The following is a 19,458-nucleotide window of genomic DNA, read 5'->3' as shown; positions in this document are numbered from 1 at the left end:
CTTCATGTATCAAGCTATGGAGTGGTTTGGTATAGGGACAGGTTTTATACAAATGATTCAATCCTTGTATAGATCCCCGACTGCTAGATTATATATTGATAATAATTTTTCGGAAAGGTTTTGTTTTCAGAAGAGGGTTAGACAAGGATGTCCCTTGTCTCCTTTGCTTTTTGATATTGTATTAGAACCCTTGTTATTAGCTATTCAACAGACAAAGGAGATACAGGGTATTCCCTATTCAGAACGGGAATATAAGGTCTCTGCTTATGCAGATGATATATTGCTTCATTTGAGAAACCCTGAAACAACCATTCCATGCTTGCTTGAATTAATAGAGAAATTTGGAAAGTTTTCCGGGTATAAGATTAATTGGAATAAATATGAAGTTCTTCCACTTAATGTACATTGTACAAAAGGTTTGTTTGACTCATTTTCCTTTATATGGAAGGAAGATGGAATAAAATACTTAGGAATTTGGATAAAAAAAATACACTGGAAGACACAATGAAAGTAAATGAAAAAGCTTTATTACAGAAGGTAACAAATGTGTGAGCAATGGAATCCTTTACATTTATCTTGGTGGGGGAGAATCCCAAAAATTAAAATGATGATACTGCCTGTGGTTTGTTACCAAATGGGTTTGATCCCAGTTTTTTTTCAGGGGTCCTTTTATAAAAAGTTAAATAGTATTCTTACAAAATTGTTTTGGCTTGGTAAAATTGCTAGAATTACTTTAGTGTCTTTGCAAAAGTCAATTAGGGAAGGGGGGGAGGATAAATTTTCCCAATTTTTATAGGTATCATCAAGCCTATATTATGTGCCAATGTATGTATTGGGTCCTCCCAGAGCCCATTGATAATATTCCAGACTGGTTGTGGTTGGAATGGCGACTCATTTTTCCTCTGCAATTAAACCATGTTCTTAGTATCAAAATGCCTAGGATATATAAAGAAAACAGAGTTTTAGTAGATACATGGAAAACTTTGAGGTTTGTGAATAATTTAACACCTGTTCCTATACATAAATCAACAAATCAAACTATATGGCTTAACTCCAAGATTCAAATAGGCGGATTCAAGGTCATCTGGAAGTATTGGATAATGGCAGGTATTAGATCTCTGGACGATGTTATATCAAATGGTAAACTGCTTGATTTTTTACAGCTGCAACACAAATTTAGTCTTAATAAATCACAAAGTTATAGATGGTTGCAACTGAAGCAGGTCATTCAGGCAGGGTTCCCTGAATGGAAAAATCTTAATAACCAATATAGTTCAGGTGGACTTCCTGGAACACCAGGCCACACAGTAGTATAAATTGATATCTGGATTTATGAATAAAAAACCAAAAACTGATCTTAGAGACCATTTGGAGTATTGAGATTAAGCATCAAATTACTGCATCTCAATGGCCACAAATTTGGTCTTGGAGGATGAGTTGTACAATGTCGGCATCTATGAGACAAACTTGTTTTTTTCTGTTGCACCTAGCTTTCTGGACCCCTGTTCGTTTACAAAAATTAGATAGCTCTAAGTCTAATAGGTGTTGGCATTGTCAACTCGAAGTAGGGACTTTAGATCATTTATTGTTCTATTGTCCATTCATTTTGGCTTTTTGGAAATCGATTTGGGGCCAAATAAATTGTTTGTTGGAAAATCCTGTGGCTTTATCCTATGATACTATATTATTTGGAATGTTAATGAAGAAAAGTCAAATTTCTGCAAAGAATAATAGGCTATTACTTATTACGACAGGAATCGCCATTCAGCAGATTATATTTAATTGGAAAAACTGGAATAGATTAAATTACAGTTTTTGGTGGAATTTACTATGTCATATGTACAAGATGGAAAGAATGTTAGCCTTGCAGAAAGGAAATTTTAATAACTTTCAGGAGGTTTGGAGGCCATTAATAGAATTTAGTAATGAGTAATGATTAGAATATCATTTTTCCCTATAGGTATAATTGCAAAGTGTGGGGGGGAGGGATTTCTGATTTGATATTAAATGTTTAGATTAATAGGATAGACTATATAATATATTATATGATATATGTAACTACATATAAATTAGAGTTGGGAGGGAGGGTTTAAATATTATAATTTAAGTTAAAAATGATAGATAATCAAGTGATATTGTATAAATTAGAATGTTATTTTCTGATACACTTGTAAGATGTAAAATGAATAAATAATTAAAAAAAAAAGATCGCTACAGCACCGCAATCCCCTCTTCAGGCTGCCGATTATCTTAAGGTAAGAGTGGAAGGCCAAGGGGGAAAATGCAGGCCTTCGGGGGGGGGGAACATGCAGGCCTTCAGGGGGGGACCAGGCCTTCAGGGGGGTTGCAGGCCTTTGAGAGAGGAGGGCCCTGGTGTAGAAGTACACGGAGGAAGGGAAGGGAGAGGGGTTCAAAGAGATATGCATATACCAGACGGGAAGAAATAATGGGTCTAAAAATAGAGGAGAGTGAGAGAGATGGTGGACAATGAGATTTAGGGAGGGAAGGAACAGAAAGGGAGAGAAGTTGGACACAAGGGATGGTGTGGAGGGGGATAGAGATACTGGATAGGAAAGTAGTTGGGAAGAGAAAGGGAGAGCTGGTGGACCCTGGGGTGGTGGGGAAGGAGGGAGAGATGCTGGATAAAGGGTAGTTAAGAAAAGGAGAGATGGTGGGGGTCCATTGCTGCAGCTGCATGGATGGAGACCAAAAAAATCGAAAGATGCCAGACCTCTGAGAGAGGGAAGGGAAACGGAAGGGGAAGACAGAGACGGAAGATGGATGTTTAGCACTGAGAAAGAAGAAAACAACGAATGGGCAGGAGACCCTGGCAAGCGAGTTATCAGAAGACAACCAAAGCATGGAACCAACATGATTTGAATACTGACCAGACAACAAAAGGTAGAAAAAAATAATGTTTTCTGTTTTGTGATTACAATATGTCAGATTTGAAATGTGTATCCTGCCAGAGCTGGTGTTAGACCGCGAACATGAGCTAAGATTTAAGAGCGGAAAAGTGTTTTTTTGTTTGTTTATTTTGTTTACACCACAGCACCAGTGTGGGTAGGAGAGGGCAAAGGGGGTGAAGAGGCTCTAAAATGTGTTTGAAAAAAACACCCAATTGGGCAAGAAAATCAAATCAAATCGAAAAATCGATTCAGTGGGCTGAATCAAATCAAATCAAAATTGTATTTTCCCTGAATTTGGCAGCACTACTTTGCAGGAGGTACCAGTTCTCTCATGTTGCTAAGAAACCTCAAATTGGGCCTTCCTAATTGGAGGAGGATGATTGCTAGAAAAGGGAGTATTTTTTGGTATGCACATCTCTTCAAGTCAAGTGAATCACTCTGCCCTCTCCCCGAACTGGCCTTTATCAAAGAATGAAAGGAAACTCAGAAACAGGATGGTGGTAAAGATGGGACTCTAGCAAGGTCATTGCTAACCCATAGATAATTAATATAGGGTTGTTAAAGTTACATAAGAAAAAGGAGTTTTCCGAAAAGCATAAAAGTGCCTGTTTATAGACCATTCTTAAGGTCTAATCTTATGACCTCTTTCTTTCAAGGCTCAATTCTGAGGCCTAGAACGTACACATCTGCACCTCCGATTAGCTTGTTCAGCTGCATTCATATTGTTTTCTCTGTGTGCAAGAAGTGAGGGAAAAAACAAATGTATTTCAGAAAAATTAAGGTCTGCCGCTGTGAAAGTCACTCCCATTCCCTTCATGCCAAAGATGAATTTCAGATAGTGCCAATTTATTTTCAGTTGCTGGCATTAATAGTAACAGCAAATATTGTGTTGCTGCAAATATTTGCAGCTGTAGCAAGTCAGCACTGCTTGCAGCTCAGGGCTCCCCTTGACCTTGGTGAATCGAGCTATATTGCATTGTTTATGTATTCTTGGGGGGGAATCTGCACTAAAAAATGTAAAATGTTGCATCTTTGAGTAAGAATATTTTCTGTTTAGATATTTAATTTAAACCACCAATGTTCCAAAAGTGGAACATATATTTAAATTGTTATGATATCTCAGGATCTATTGCATCTATTTGGTTTAAACTTTCCAAATATGAAAAGACAGACATGTTTGTCTCCAAGAATGGGAAAAAAAATTAAATTTATGTACTTACAGCTAGAGGACTGACTATTGGTTTTTATATACCGTATTTTTTGCTCCATAAGAGACATTCCCCCCCCCCAAAAAAAAAAAAGTGGGTGGAAATGTAGGTGCATCTTATGGAGTGAATATGCTCCCCCTCCTCCCATTACCTTTTTTAATTCTGTTGGTCCAGCACTGTATCAGCGTGAGTTTTCTGTGCTCCTACCCCTACCTCGCTGGACAGCTGCCTCCTCTTGTGGGAGAGTGGTGCACAAGGCAGGAGCGAGCTTTTTGCGCTCCTGCCTGGTCCCACGACTCGTGAGAACTGATGGCAGTAGTTTTAAGTTTTTGTGCAAACACTAGTTTCTGCCTTGCTTTCACCAGACTTTCCAACGCTTTGACCCAAGTGCATGTGTTTATGGTGCCTACATTCGAGACAGATTCTTGATAAGGGCACGTACGCCGAAACACTGCCAGTGTCAAGTCTTTGAACTATTGTGACATTCTCCAATAAAGTGATTTTTTGACCTATACATCCTTGGCTGAACTTCTGACATCTTGTCCTCACGACTCCCTACTATGCATGTTGTGCAGTGTATCAAAAGTCTTCCATGCTGGCATGAATTGGAGTCATATAGCTTAGTGCAATGCTGTTAACAGACAGCACTTACAGATGAACAGTTTTGTTCTGTTTTCAAGATAATTAAAAATGTTAGAGCCCTTTTTCAACTGAAGCATATATTTATAGTCACCTCAGCCTATGGACCTGGTGAGGCACTAGCTCAGGGCAAAATCTCAGGTCCTTGTAGACCATCCCACAATTTGATGCTTCTTCATCTTTCTTTTTCTCCACTTGCTGTCAGGTCCTCCCCCCCCCTCCCCAACCTTTCACATCTACTGTCAAATTCCTAGAGGGCACTGGCATTCTCCACAGTTCATACATGTTGCTTGCAGCTGGTCCCAGAGCGTTCCTCAACCACATCCTTCTTCTCTGATCCAATTTCCTGTTTTTGAAAGGTCTGTTCACAGAAGAGAAGAGGGCTTTGGGATTGGCTGCAGATTAGAGTGTGTGAAATACTTCCATCGTCCTCTAAGAATTTGAAGTTAGACCAGGATGAGGGGAGGAGGCAAGAGTAGGAGGATGCCAGACTTTGATCAGGGCACCACTGTCCCTATGAGCCAGCCTTGTGTATATTTAGTGCTGTTAGCTGTATGTAGGTAGTGACACTACACATGTGAATAGTGCTACCTGGACTTTGTTATTTGTGGCCTGCCCTCTCTTTGCTCTTGTTTAGAGATATAAATAGCCTAGTACTATCAGTATAAGTTAAAAAAATATACATAAATATAGATAGTCAAGCTGTATTCACCTGCTGCCTCTTAAAATATAATTTGTTTTGAATATTGGTCTGATACTTTGTCCCATTGTCTCTTTTTATCCTCACTTTTTTACACCCTTTTTATCTTTATTTATTTTGTTCCTTTTGAATGTCCATATCGTTTTTTTCTCCATTATTAAGTAGGATTGAATCATGCACAAATTAATGACTTCTATTCCGCCTGTACCTTTCAGTTCTAAGCAGATTACATGTCTCTGAACATGTATGGCTACCCCTATGTGTAGCAGTCTTCTCATGTATTTTTTTTCCACTCTGCCTAATTGCCTTGAAAATAAAGCTCCCTATTTATTTTTATTTTTTTTTAGTTTTCGCTCTTTAACTTGCTGAAGCAGTTTTTCATCATTTATGTGTAGATTTTCTTATTTTGGTTTGGGGGAATGGAATTTTGTTCTATCTGTGTGATGATATGAGTAACAAATGGTGATGCTCAAGACTTATGCCATCTGTTTGGAGCCAGCAAGACTGCCATGAGTGCAGAATAATGTCCTGAGAGCCATTACTTTGGGAGTACTACAAGTGTTAGAGCAGCTTATCTAGACAAAGAAAGTCTTCAGCGTACATCAGCTGGATATGCAAGTCCAGAAGGTACACTTTCTTTGTCATCATTCCTTTATACAGTGTCTTAAAAAATTTCCGTTGAAGAAAGGAAAATGACCTCTCTTTTCAGAAGGCTAATGTTTTAGCTGAGACTTCTTGATCTAAAGCACAGACTTCCATTCAATGCAAAGCAGGTCTTCGTAGAAGCAACATCAAAACTTCTATTTCTTAGGTTCCATCGACTTGTGCTCGAGTCCTAGCGACTTGATGAATTACAGATTTAAAAAGAAATTAGTTTTGTGTTAGTCCAGTAAGGTCCTCCAGCATCATTCCCATGGTTGTTTTCAACATATCCAGCCATCTGATTGCAGGTCACCCTCTTCACCTGGTTCCTTCGATCTTCCCAAACATGATGTCCTTCTCCAATGATCTTTCTCTTCTGACAGTATGACCAAAATAAGACAGTATGACCAAAATAAGACAGTCTTAACTTCATCATTTGGGCTTCTAGTGACATAGCCGGTTTGATCTCTTCCAGAATTGATTTGTTAATTCTTCTGGCGGTCCATGGCATGAATAAAATCCTTTTCCAACACACAAGTTCAAATGAATCAATTTTCTTTCTGTCTTGTTTCTGCAGTGTCCAGCTTTCACGTCCGTAATTCACCACTGAAAAGTACGTGGACAAGTCTGATCTTAGTTTGGAGTGTTATTTCCTTGCCTTTGAATACTTTGTTGAGAGTCTTCATTGAAGAAAACCCAGTGCTATTCTGTGGAGTATTTCTTTCCTGCTAGTTGTGTCTTTGTTTACAAAAGAGCCCAAGAGATTGAAATCTTTTGCAACTTCTATTCTATCGCCTTCAGGTTCAAAATCTTTATCATTTTCCATGTTCATGACTCATCTAGTTTATTTTCAGTTCTAATTCCATATTATGACTTTTGGCTTTGACTTTTGGCTTTGACTTTTCTCAGTAGATATAGCATGTCATCTTTGCTGCTGGTGATTAGCATTGTATCATCTGCAGAGTGCAGGTTGTTTATTTTTCGGCCAACTTTGAAACCAACGCTCTCTTCTTCCAAAATTTGTTTTTCTGAAGATAGCTTCATTGTAAAGGTTGAACAGGTAAGGTGACAAGATGCATCCTTGCCTGATGCCACTTTTTAAAAAAAAACTAATCAGTGTTACCATCAAAAGCACATGGTTTAAAATCTGCTAAGTTCTGGTTACAAAGTGCAGAGGATTGTAATCATGGTGCTACTCCATAGTATAAAGAGTTCAAGGATGCTGCAAGCCCAACTGCACAGAAAACTCTGCACCATCTTTGGTTTAAGTTTCACCATGGATCAATACAGTCCATTAATCTGGTCAGCAGCCAATATAATGGAGAGACTCTTATGACACAGACTGAGTACAGATGTCTTTTTCTGTTATCTGTGCAGGGCTCCTCAATTCAGTGTTTCTATACAATAGTTCCATTTTTGTTACACTGCTGGATGAGGTGGGGTTTTTTTTTTCCAGTCTCTGTCTCCATGGGCAACCAGGGAAAAATAGGTACTCTTCTAGCTGATGTCATCACTATGGCTTCTGCTTTAGATGATTTGATCTCATTGTCAAGGAAAGTCACATTAAAGCTTTTCTGAGGATGCACTGAAACTTAATAGATGCACAAAAATGCATAGTGACTGTTCCACTCTATGAGTGACTTTAGGAAAAATTAGCCCAAATGTCACAGAATCCATTATCTATACAAATGTCTAAGAAATTGAAAATTAAATTTAAAAAATCCACAGTGCAAAAAAATTTTCAGTCACTAGGGTGCACCAATTATTGATCTGTCTGCTACTCAAGAAAAAAAAAGAAATGTATTATCTGGTACCATGGAGTCTTCATACTATTTGGGATTCTGCCAGTTACTTCTGATCTGGATTGGCCATTTTTGGAAGCAGGAGTTAGAAGGAACGTCAGTCTGACCCAGAATATCTGTTCTTACATAGAAACAGAATAACAGATAAAGGCCAAATGGACTATCCAGTCTGCCCATTCACAGCATCCACTATCTCCTCTCCCTAAGAGATCCTATGTCCTTATCCCAGGCTTTCTTGATTCAGCTTTTGACTCCACCATCTCTACCAGGAGACTGTTCCACATATCTACCACCCTTTCTGTGAAAAGAAGTATTTCCATAGATTACTCTTAACTTCATCCTTTTTTTTTAATATACTTTACTAACAGTGATGGAATAAAGCTGTTTTCAGTGAAGCTGTTTCTTATATATTTGAATGAGTTCATATTACTAGTGCAACTAAGTAAGGTATTATAGGTTCTCTGATTTAAATGGAATTTGTGAACATATATTTTCTGTGCTTCTAGAATGTTGAGCTGGGTCCTCGACCCTGATGAAAATTTTGAAACATGGCATGTCGGTGGAGGTTCTCCCATAATGCACATTAAGAATAAGATAAATTCTTATGCATCTTCTATTTATTACTGCTAAGTTTGCACAAAAAACTGCTGCATTTGCACTTTATACATAAGAAGAAAAAGGTTAAAAATATACAAGAAAAGAATCCATTAAAGATATTGGCTCATATATCCTTCTATGAACTCTAAATAAAGGAAAGTGAGCCCTCTGAGGATTCTACACACTTTAGAAAAATATTCAGTGGTTTATAAGATAGTACTATGAATATGTTTTGATATGCTGGAAAGATTTGGTGATTTATGAATATTTAAAAAGTCCCAGATGAAGTTTAGCCAACTAGTGAACTGAATACATTTGAGTCAAATACTGGTATCACATGTTAAAGAATATATCTAAAGACATTCTTTTTACTTTGGTTTACATTGCAGGACACTTAAGCTCCTCTTGCATTTATCCGGTATGCTATGCTCCCTATCTTCTGGCAACTTTATGTTCAGATGGAAAAGTAAGATTTTGGAGATGCAGAGTGGTCACCGAGTCAGATGTTTCTTCTACATGTGAACAATCTGGCAATATTACATACTTATGGGAAGAATGGCCATTACTTGAAGATGGACTACAGAATGCTAGTGCTGTGAGTGTACCAGGCAGGCCTGTAGAAGTAAGTTGTGCACACACTACTCGACTGGCTGTGGCATTCAAACAGGCCACTGTTAACAGTAATCGCTCTTCTCAAGACTTCATGATGCATGTAAGTATTTTTGAATGTGAATCTACAGGAGGTTCCTCTTGGATCCTTGAACAAACTATTCATTTAGATGATGTGACTCCAGTTTTGGACTCTGGAATTAGTATTGACAACAATTTGATGGTATACAACAAGCATGATGCTTGCTTATCCTATAACAAGCACAATATGCCTAGCACAAAGCACTTAATTCATTTGGACTGGATGTCTAGGGAAGATGGTTCACATATTTTAACTGTAGGAATTGGGTCTAAACTTCTAATGTATGGTCAGCTTGCAGGAAAGGTACCGGACCAGACTTGTAAAGAAGTTTTCACATTACCTGTCTGGGAAAGTGTCAAGCATTTATCTCACTGTAGGTTTGTGTTACTGAGATGTGTGGACTTGGTTTCTTCAGTAGAAGGATCACATCCTTTGCCCGTTTCTTTGTCATGGGTACGTGATGGTATCCTTGTGGTTGGGATGGATTGTGAAATGCATGTCTATTCTCAGTGGCAGCCTTCTCCTAGACGGGAGTCCATTATTGCAGACTCACAAAATGGAAGCACACCTTCTATAACAAATTTAATGAAACAAAGTCTATCTGTTGGTTCTGCCATGCAAACGTCCAAGAAAACTTTAACCAGATCGATGACGAGCTTGGCACAAAAACTAATGGGAAAAAAAACTGCATTTGATCTTCCTGTGGAAATGGAAGATTTTGGTCTCTTTGAAGCAGCACATGCATTGTTTCCAACTTTACCTCAGTATCATCCTTTGCAATTATTGGAGCTCATGGATTTAGGTAAAGTTCGCAGAGCAAAAGCTATTTTAGCCCACTTGGTTAAATGCATTGCTGGGGAAATTGTAGCTGTCAATGACTTTGAACCAAATCATGAGCGTCGGCTTAGGTCACTTAGCATCAGTGCCAGTGGAAGCACTGCTAGAGACCCTAAGACCTTCAACAAAACTGAGAATACGGATTATACTGAAATAGATTCTGTTCCCCCACTCCCATTATATGCACTACTTGCTGCTGATGAAGATATTTCATATACTACTTCAGAGAAGCCCATCAATTGCACTAAGTTAGCCAAAGGAAATGACAAAAATGTAAATGAAGAAAATTATGATGAACTTTTCCAGATCCCAACTTTAAGCACAGAGGAGCTGAATATGTTAGATGTTGATGAAGAAAATACAAAACCTCAGGTTATTGATCTTTCTCAGTATAGTCCAACTTATTTTGGACCTGAACACTCTCAGGTTCTTTCCAGTCATTTGCTTCATTCTAGCTTACCTGGTCTCACTCGAATGGAACAGATGTCTTTAATGGCATTGGCAGACACAATTGCTACTACCAGCACTGATATTGGAGAAAGCAGAGATCGAAATCAAGGTAATTATTTAGGTTTGGCTAATTTTATTTTCCCTATACAGTGGTCAAATTGCTTCACAAAGTATAGAATTGGTATTATACTTAATACTTTAAGCCTGGATTTCAGTGCTTTTTAGTAAAAAAAAAAAAAAAAAAAGCCCCTATATTCACTATTAAGTTTTGTTATATTCTGTACATTCTGCAGTTTTTCTCATGATACATTTTTAATTTTGTTGATATATTTTAATAGCACTTTCCTGTGCCTGTCTTCTATCTCAATTAGAAAGTTCAAGTCCAAACTGAAATTTTGATGTCATTCTGACCTTAAGAGTATAAAAGAATAATCTATTGCTATAACACTTTGGGGTGATACTTGAGCTCCATAAATGTTTGCTTGGCTTGATTGATTTGCTGTTTCGAGTGCTCAATGGCAATGTTTAACATGTTTATTATAATTTCAGTGATGAGCAAAAACAGTGCTATATAGTATTATTGAAAGTTCATCAAGATTATATCTAAACAATTTCTAGGTTTGTTTCAAGTTTTCAGAATGTGCCGACCTCAAACCAGTCAATATGTTTCTTGGTTGGAGAATATATCGGTCAAGTGACCCTCATCAGACTTGATTTCTTCAAACCATTTTCTATTTTTGATTAATAAGTGATTCTAAAGTGCAATCAAAGTGCTTTTGTTCAGTGCAATAATCAATTCTAAAAATTTCAGTCCTTAAAAGCTTTAAATGTAGTTTAATTTAATTATTTTTTACTTAGCTTTTCATGCTTGCTAGTCGCATGAGCCGCTATTAGTTTATCTCAGCATCGGGTAGGGACCTGTAATCTCCGACATGTTTTGCCACCGGCTTTATCAAGAAGAAGTCCCCCTTTCAGTATTGAACCGCTGCATCCCGACACCTTAGAGGCAGAGTCAGGATGCAGCGGTTCAATACTGAAGGGGGGACTTCTTGATAAAGCTGGTGGCAAAACATGTCGGAGATTACAGGTCCCTACCCGATGTTGAGATAAACTAATAGCGGCTCATGTGACATAAGAACATAAGAACATAAGAAGCGCCATCTCCGGATCAGACCTTCGGTCCATCAAGTCCGGCGATCCGCACACGCGGAGGCCCTGCTAGGTATACACCTGGCTTATTTTATAGCCAACCATATCTTTATATGCCTCTCTCAAGGAGATATGCATCTAGTTTGCTTTTGAAGCCTAGGACTGTCGATTCCGCAATAATCTCCCCTGGGAGAGTATTCCAGATGTCAACCACTCTCTGTGTGAAGCAGAACTTCCTGATATTAGTCCTGAACTTGCCCCCCCTTAGCTTCATTTCATGTCCTCTTGTCCGTGTCAAATTGGACAATGTAAATAGTTTTTTCTGCTCTATTTTGTCGATTCCTTTCAGTATTTCAGTGACTAGCAAGCATGAAAAGCTAAGTAAAAAACAATTAAATTAAACTACATTTAAAGCTTTTAAATTTTTAGAACTGATTTATTGCACTGAACAAAAGCACTTTGATTGCACTTTAGAATCACTTATTAATCAAAAATAGAAAATGGTTTGAAGAAATCAAGTCTGATGAGGGTCACTTGACCGATATATTCCCCAACCAAGAAACATATTGACTGGTTGGAGGTCAGCACATTTTGAAGACTTAAAACAAACCTAGAAATTGTTTAGATATAATCTTGATGAACTTTCAATAATACTATATAGCACTGCTATTGCTCATCATTGTAAACCTATTGGCAGCGAATTGAAGGAAGAGGTTATAAATTTCTACTATTATAATTTCAGAGCAGAACAGAGTTGTACATTCTGGACGGACAGGAGGTACAAAAGCAGTCCTAGAAATCTACAGTGGGACCACTGCACCAGTTTGTAACACCGAGGACCCAAAGGCGGAGTCCTCCCTTGCTGCTACATCCGCTGTGTATAACTGTTACGAGCTGGCACAGTGGTCCTGCCCTAGATTTATAGGACTGTTTTTGTACCTCCTGTCCGTCCAGAATGACATACCTATTGCACTAGAAAAAGAAATTAGGTTCTTACCTTGCTAATATCTTTTCTAATAGATGGTGCGTCAGTCTGGAGCCTCGCCCTGTCAGTTATTTCCTGTGCCTGCCTTCTATCTCAATTAGAAAGTTTGAGTCCAAACTGAAATTTTGATGTCAGTCTGACCTTAAGGCTATAAAAAATATTATATTGCTATAACACTTTGGGGTGATACTTGAGCTCCATAAATGTTTGCTTGGTTTGATTGATTTGCTGTTTCGATTGTTCAAGGGCAATGTTAACATGTTTATTATAATTTCAGAGCAGAACAGAGTTGTAGTTCGGGGAGTTTCCCCGTACCCCTGTTTCACATGTGTTTCTGTATTGGGATTTGGCCTTCTTTGGTACAAACTGAAGGGACCAGCAGAGCCATCTAGTAGAGGAGGAGGGGGATTCTAAAGCTGGAGTGGACATCTATTGCATGACTTGCAAGTGTGGGAATATTACCTATCTGTCCAGAATGACACACCTATATACTAGAAAAGATTTAGCAAGTTAATTATCTAATTCTTTTATTTATTTATTTATTTTTTAATGCATAGACCTGACCTTTTTTTCTGTTGAAATGATTCTGCTACCTCTAAGTAACAAAGCCCATTTCCTTTTCTATTTGCTAGACCAGTGTCCCGCAAATTTTGTTGAGCTGCAGCACACTAAATGTAGTGGCTGCGGCTTGAGGCATCCAGAAGTGCATGGACATTGTTGTGATGGCATTACAAATATACGTGACATCATCACATCAACGTCCATGCGTGTGCGAAGACCCTCCAGACGGGACTTGAGCCACCAGTGGGGGATGCCAGCAGGGAAGACGCGCAAAAAGAAAGAGAGGCACAGGTACCGGCTGATTGTCTACAGGATATGCCTTTCACCGCAAGAGGCACATCCTGTGGGCAATCAGCTGGTGCCAGTGCCTCTCCTCCTCTCCAGTGTTTCGCGGCACACCTGAAATCTCAGGAGCCACACTAGTGTGCCGTGGCACACAATTTGCAATACACTGTGCTTAGACACATGTTTACTCATGTTTTCTGTAGTTTCAAATGAAAACAAATGTCATATAATTTGTTCTGTACCCAGGTGGAGAGACTCTTGATGAATGTGGCTTGAAATTCTTTTTGGCTGTTAGGCTTCATACATTTCTTGCAACCTCCCTTCCTCCCGTTCAACGAGCACAGCTTCTTCACCAAGGTAATGTATTTAGTATTAACTTCAAGAGATATTTTAAATTATGACACTTGTTATTGAGGCAAGTGAGTCTTGCTTTATTACCTTTCATGTTCCTATAAAAGTGTAACACCTGTATAAAAAGTGATAAAGTTTCAAGTCAAACAAATAAATAAAAAATGAACCACCTCTGAAAATTTGTCCATAGTAGCATGTGTTCTCTGACACCCAGGATGATTCAGCCATATACTTAGGTGGGGGATATTGAAGACATCTAAATCAAGTAGCTGTTACCAAGTTCAGGTTTAACTGTAAAAAATCTGAGCATATCAGATATTCCCAGCATGGCTTCCCCTGCACTATATTCCAATTTGTTTCAATTTAGCAAACTGGATGTGAAATAACTCTCTTATCCTATTTGTTTTTCAAGCATTTTTGTCATATCTGCCTGGTTTTCATTTTGTTTAATTTTTTCCCTTAAATTGATTATATTTTATTAATCCCCTTATTAGTCTGAAGAGATTACAAAAGAACTCAAACTACACAGAAGAGATCCTCTTCCACCTCAATATGTCATGGGCTCAATTCCCTAACATACAATGGTCAGAATTCAACAAATTCTACAAAAAATACAGCCATGCCTCCTGTGACCTCAACCATTGCCCCTCATATCTCCTTACCACCTCTAGTGTAAAATTCCGCACCATAACTCTACAATGGATCCAATTCACGCTCACAGAAGGCACATTCCCTGCTGACCTCAGCGAAATTGTCATCACCCCAATCCAAAAAGACCCAAAAGCACCACAAAACCTCCCATCTAACTTTAGACCTATAGCCTCAATTCCGCTATATGTCAAAATTATAGAAGGCCTAGTAGCCAAACTCCTCACCAATTACATAGAGGACCACAACCTACTCCACCCCATGCAATCAGGCTTCAGAACAAACTTCAGTACAGAGACACTACTAGGCTCCCTTATGGATACCGTCAGACAACAACTTAGTACAGGGAAAAAAATGCTACTCATACAACTGGACCTATCGGCGGCATTCGACTTAGTAGACCACAACATCCTTCTACAGATCTTAGATGCAATAGGCATCTCAGATAAAGTATACTCCTGGTTTGAAGGATTCCTAAAACTCAGAACCTACAGTGTAAAATCAAACAAAGAAAAGTCAGAATCCTGGTCAAACCCCTGCGGCGTACCACAAGGATCTCCACTATCCCCTACCCTCTTCAATCTCTACACTGCCTCTCTAGGAACGCATCTGGATAATCTAGGCATAACCTCCTATAGTTATGCGGATGACATCACCATCCTCGTCCCATACGATCATTCTAAACCTACCATGACAGACAAACTTCACCAAACACTTGAAACAGTCACAACCTGGATGAAAAATCACAAACTTAAACTCAACCAAGACAAAACCAAATTCATCCTCCTAGAAAATGACAAGATCCAAACCACAACCAACCTAGACATAAACGCAATCAAATATCCCATCCAAACCACCATAAAACTACTAGGCATGACCATAGACAGATGCTGCACTATGCAACCGCAAATAAATAAAACAATTCAAAAATCATTCGCAATCATGAGAAATCTGAGACAAGTCCGAAAATTCTTTGAAAGAACACAATTCCAACTTATAGTACAATCCCTAATACTAGGTATATTGGACTACTGTAACATACTCTTCCTTCCATGTCCTGCAACTACGATAAGACAACTCCAAACAATCCAAAATACAGCTTTGAGACTCATCTACTCATTGAAAAAACATGACCACATCACTGAAGCCTTCATCAACTCACACTGGCTCCCAATCCAAGAAAGAATCCAATTCAAATTCTACTGCATATTATTTAAAACCCTACACGGAGACAGCCCATCATACCTGAACAATCGTCTCATCCAAGCACCCAGTACCAGACACAGAAAAACGCACTCCCCATTCATACCCCCCCCAATCAAGGAAGTAAAAAGAACAAAACTACACGACGGCCTCCTAGCCACTCAAGCCGCAAGGCTGGACAACCAGATCTCCAACCTTCTGATGACCACCCCAGACTATAGGACGTTCAGAAAAGAAATAAAAACCACACTTTTCAAGAAATTCCTGAAGCAGCAATAACAACACGACCTCTAAATGCTCTTAAGATCTACAACTTACCTCTCTAGATAATCATTGTAACTCTGTTTTTTTAAATTAACCTTTTGTAATCCGCCTTGAACCGCAAGGTAATGGCGGAATAGAAATCCCTAATGTAATGTAATGTAATGTAATGTATCGAGGTGGAAGAGGATCTCTTTTTCCTTAAAGGACCCACGGCAACAAGAGGGCATCTGTTGAAAATCAAGGGTGGGAAATTTCATGGTGACACCAGAAAATATTTCTTCACCGAAAGGGTGATTGACCGCTGGAATAATCTTCCACAACAGGTAATTGAGGCCAGCAGCGTGCCAGATTTTAAGAAAAGATGGGATTGGCATGTGGGATCTCTTCATGGAGGTAGTTAGGGGGTGGGCCATTAGTGTGGGCAGACTAGATGGGCCGTGGCCCTTTTCTGCCGTCATTTTTTATGTTTCTACACAAAACCTAGTATATTACACAGGAATCGATTCACATATAGTAAAACAAACATTAAGATTTACAGTTCCCCATGCACTTGCTCCCATTTAAAAAACAAAAAACAAACAAGTCTTCAAATTATGAGTGATCATTTAATAATCATGCTGATTTCAGTGAACGAAGTATATTATTCCAGCAAGTTGTCATGAAAGAAGTATCTGAAATGCTGGAGCTATGTGTTATTGAAGAGTCATCCAGTAACTGATCCTACCCCATCATATTGGTGCCAGATGGGAGCAACCAGTTTTGTATCAGTTTCTGAAAGGTGAATGCTTGTATCCAAGCTGCAAGCTAATCCCATGTCAAGAGTCAATGAGTTCATTGAGAGGCTTGGAGGAGCCCAGTTCACCTCTACTCTGGATCTGACCACGGGATATTGGCAGGTACCCTTCACTCTAACTCCCAAGGAGAACACAGCCTTTTCCATGCTCCAAGTTCTGTTTCCAATTCATCCCAGTGCTGCCTTTTGGCTTTCATGGAGCTCCAGCTATCTTTTAATGCCTGATTGACTGCCTTCTTAAGCTGCATGGGGACTATGCAGCCACCTTCTTGGATAACATTGTCATGAGGTAGTAAGTACTGGATGACCCATCTCATCCAAGTGGAAACTGTTCTGGACCATTTACATTAGTGATTTCTATTCTGCCATTACCTTACGATTCAAGGCGGATTACATAAGAATTTCATGATATTGCTAAATACATAAGGCGGGTTACATAAGAATTGTCAAGGTGGTTCAAGGTGGATTAAGAACATAAGAAGTTGCCTCCACTGGGTCAGACCAGAGGTCCATCCTGCCCAGCGGTCCGCTCCCGCGGTGGCCCACCAGGTCCTTGACCTGTGAAGTGATTTCTGACCATTTTTATAACCTACCTCTGCTTCTATCTGTACCCCTCAATCCCATTTCCTTTAGGAACCTATCCAAACCTTCATTGAACCCCTGTACTGTGGTCTGGCCTATCACAATCTCTGGAAGAGCGTTCCATGCGTCCACCACCCTCTGGGTAAAAAAGAACTTCCTAGCATTTGTTCTAAACCTGTCCCCTTTCAATTTCTCCGAGTGACCCCTAGTGCTTGTGGTTCCCCACTGTTCGAAGAATCTGTCCTTATCCACTTTCTCATGCCCTTCAGGATCTTGAAGGTTTCTATCATGTCTCCTCTAAGTCTCCTTTTCTCCAGGGAGAACAGCCCCAGCATTTTCAACCTGTCAGCGTATGTAAAGTTTTCCATACCATTTACAAGTTTAGTCGCTCTTCTCTGGACTCCCTCGAGTACTGCCATGTCTTTCCTGAGGTACGGCGACCAGTACTGGACACAGTACTCCAGGTGCGGGCGCACCATTGCACGATACAGCGGCATGATGACTTCCTTTGTCTTGGTTGTGATACCCTTTTTGATGATGCCCAGCATTCTGTTTGCGTTCTTTGAAGTTGTTGCACACTGCGCCGATGGTTTCAATGTTGTGTCCATCATCACCCCTAGGTCTCTTTCAAGGTTGCTCACCCCTAGCAATATTCCCCCCATTTTGTAGTTGAACATCGGGTTCTTTTTCCCTACATGCATGACCTTGCATTTTTCTATGTTGAAACTCATTTGCCACTTTTTTGTCCACTCCTCCAGTCTCGTCAGGTCCCTTTGCAGGTCTTCACAATCCTTCGTGGTTTTGACCCTGCTACAGAGTTTGGTGTCATCAGCAAATTTAATGACCTTACATTTCGTCCCCGTCTCCAGGTCGTTGATAAATATATTGAACAGGAGTGGTCCCAACACCAATCCCTGAGGAACTCTGCTCGTGACCCATTGCCAGTCTGAGTAATGCCCTTTTACTCCAACCCTCTGTTTTCTGCTCGCCAGCCAGTGTCTGATCCATCGGTGTACATCCCCTTGTACCCCGTGATTCCACAGCTTCTTAAGCAGCCGTTCGTGGGGTACCTTGTCGAAGGCTTTTTGGAAGTCAAGGTAAATGATGTCTATGGCTTCCCCCTTGTCCTTCTGACTGTTTATTCCCTCAAAGAAGTACAGTAAGTTCGTGAGGCACGACCTACCCTTGCAGAAGCCGTGCTGGCTCGCCTTTAGTAGTCCATTTTTTTTTTAAGTGCTCGCAGATTGTGTCCTTGACCAGTGCTTCCATCATCTTTCCCGGGACCGAGGTCAAGCTCACCGGCCTGTAGTTTCCTGGGTCTCCCCTTGATCCCTTCTTAAAGATGGGCATGACATTTGCTATTTTCCAGTCCTCTGGGATCTCCCCAGTTTTCAAGGATAGATTACATATTTGACGAAGTGTTTCCGCTATTTCGTTTCTCAGTTCTTTTATTACCCTTGGGTGGATGCCGCCCAGACCCGGTGATTTGTCGCTCTTCAGTCTGTCTATCTGTCGGAGGACATCCTCTCGGCTCGCCTCTAGTTGGACCAGCTTTTCATTGTGGTCTCCGTTTATGATCTCCTCGGGTTCTGGGATACCCCTGCTTTAAACCATGAGAGTACCTTGCCTGAGATTCCTATTGAGTCTAATGTCTGTAGAAGGATGTCATGGTCTACCAGGTCGAATGCTGTGGAGAAGTCTAGTTGTATGATCAGAATTTTCTTGCTTGTGCTAAGGTGTTGTCTAGCACTGTCCATGAGTGTTCCTAGTAGAGTCTCAATGCTGTAGTTAGTTCTGAAATCCGATTGAGTGGGATGGAGTAAGTTGTGGTTTTCTAGGTATAAGGTTAGGGTTTTAGCAATGAGGCCTTCCATTAGCTTGACGTAGAGTGGGATTGAGGGTATGGGTCTGTAGTTGGATGGTTGGTCTGTTGTTCCTTTGGGGTCTTTTAGGATCAGCGTTATAATGATTTTGCTGAGGTCTTGTGGGAAGAGGCCATCTGTGAGTAAAGTTTGTATCCATTGTAGGAGCCAGGTGTGGAAGAGTGTGCTTGAAGTTTTCAATCGGTATGGGGGGCAATGGTTAAGGTCACAGGCTGCATGGCTATATTTGTTATACAGTTTGTTGAAGTCTGACCATTGTATGGGTGAGAATTGGGACCA

At 39.8% G+C, this 19,458-nt stretch overlaps 1 protein-coding gene across 2 annotated transcripts in view; it reads left to right on the top strand.

Annotated features, from left to right (window-relative positions):
* Window positions 1-19,458, top strand: part of DMXL1 (Dmx like 1) — a 367,266-nt gene that overhangs the window by 145,091 nt on the left and 202,717 nt on the right. For both annotated transcript variants that reach the window (XM_033929039.1, XM_033929038.1), the window contains exons 18-19: window positions 8,887-10,584; window positions 13,702-13,812. In XM_033929039.1, the coding sequence (XP_033784930.1) occupies window positions 8,887-10,584; window positions 13,702-13,812 (1,809 nt within the window). The remainder of the gene's footprint in view (window positions 1-8,886; window positions 10,585-13,701; window positions 13,813-19,458) is intronic.

This window comes from Geotrypetes seraphini, chromosome 1, assembly GCF_902459505.1.
Source record: "Geotrypetes seraphini chromosome 1, aGeoSer1.1, whole genome shotgun sequence".
Classification (NCBI taxonomy): Eukaryota; Metazoa; Chordata; class Amphibia; order Gymnophiona; family Dermophiidae; genus Geotrypetes; species Geotrypetes seraphini.
This window is presented reverse-complemented; position numbering and strand designations above follow the sequence as displayed.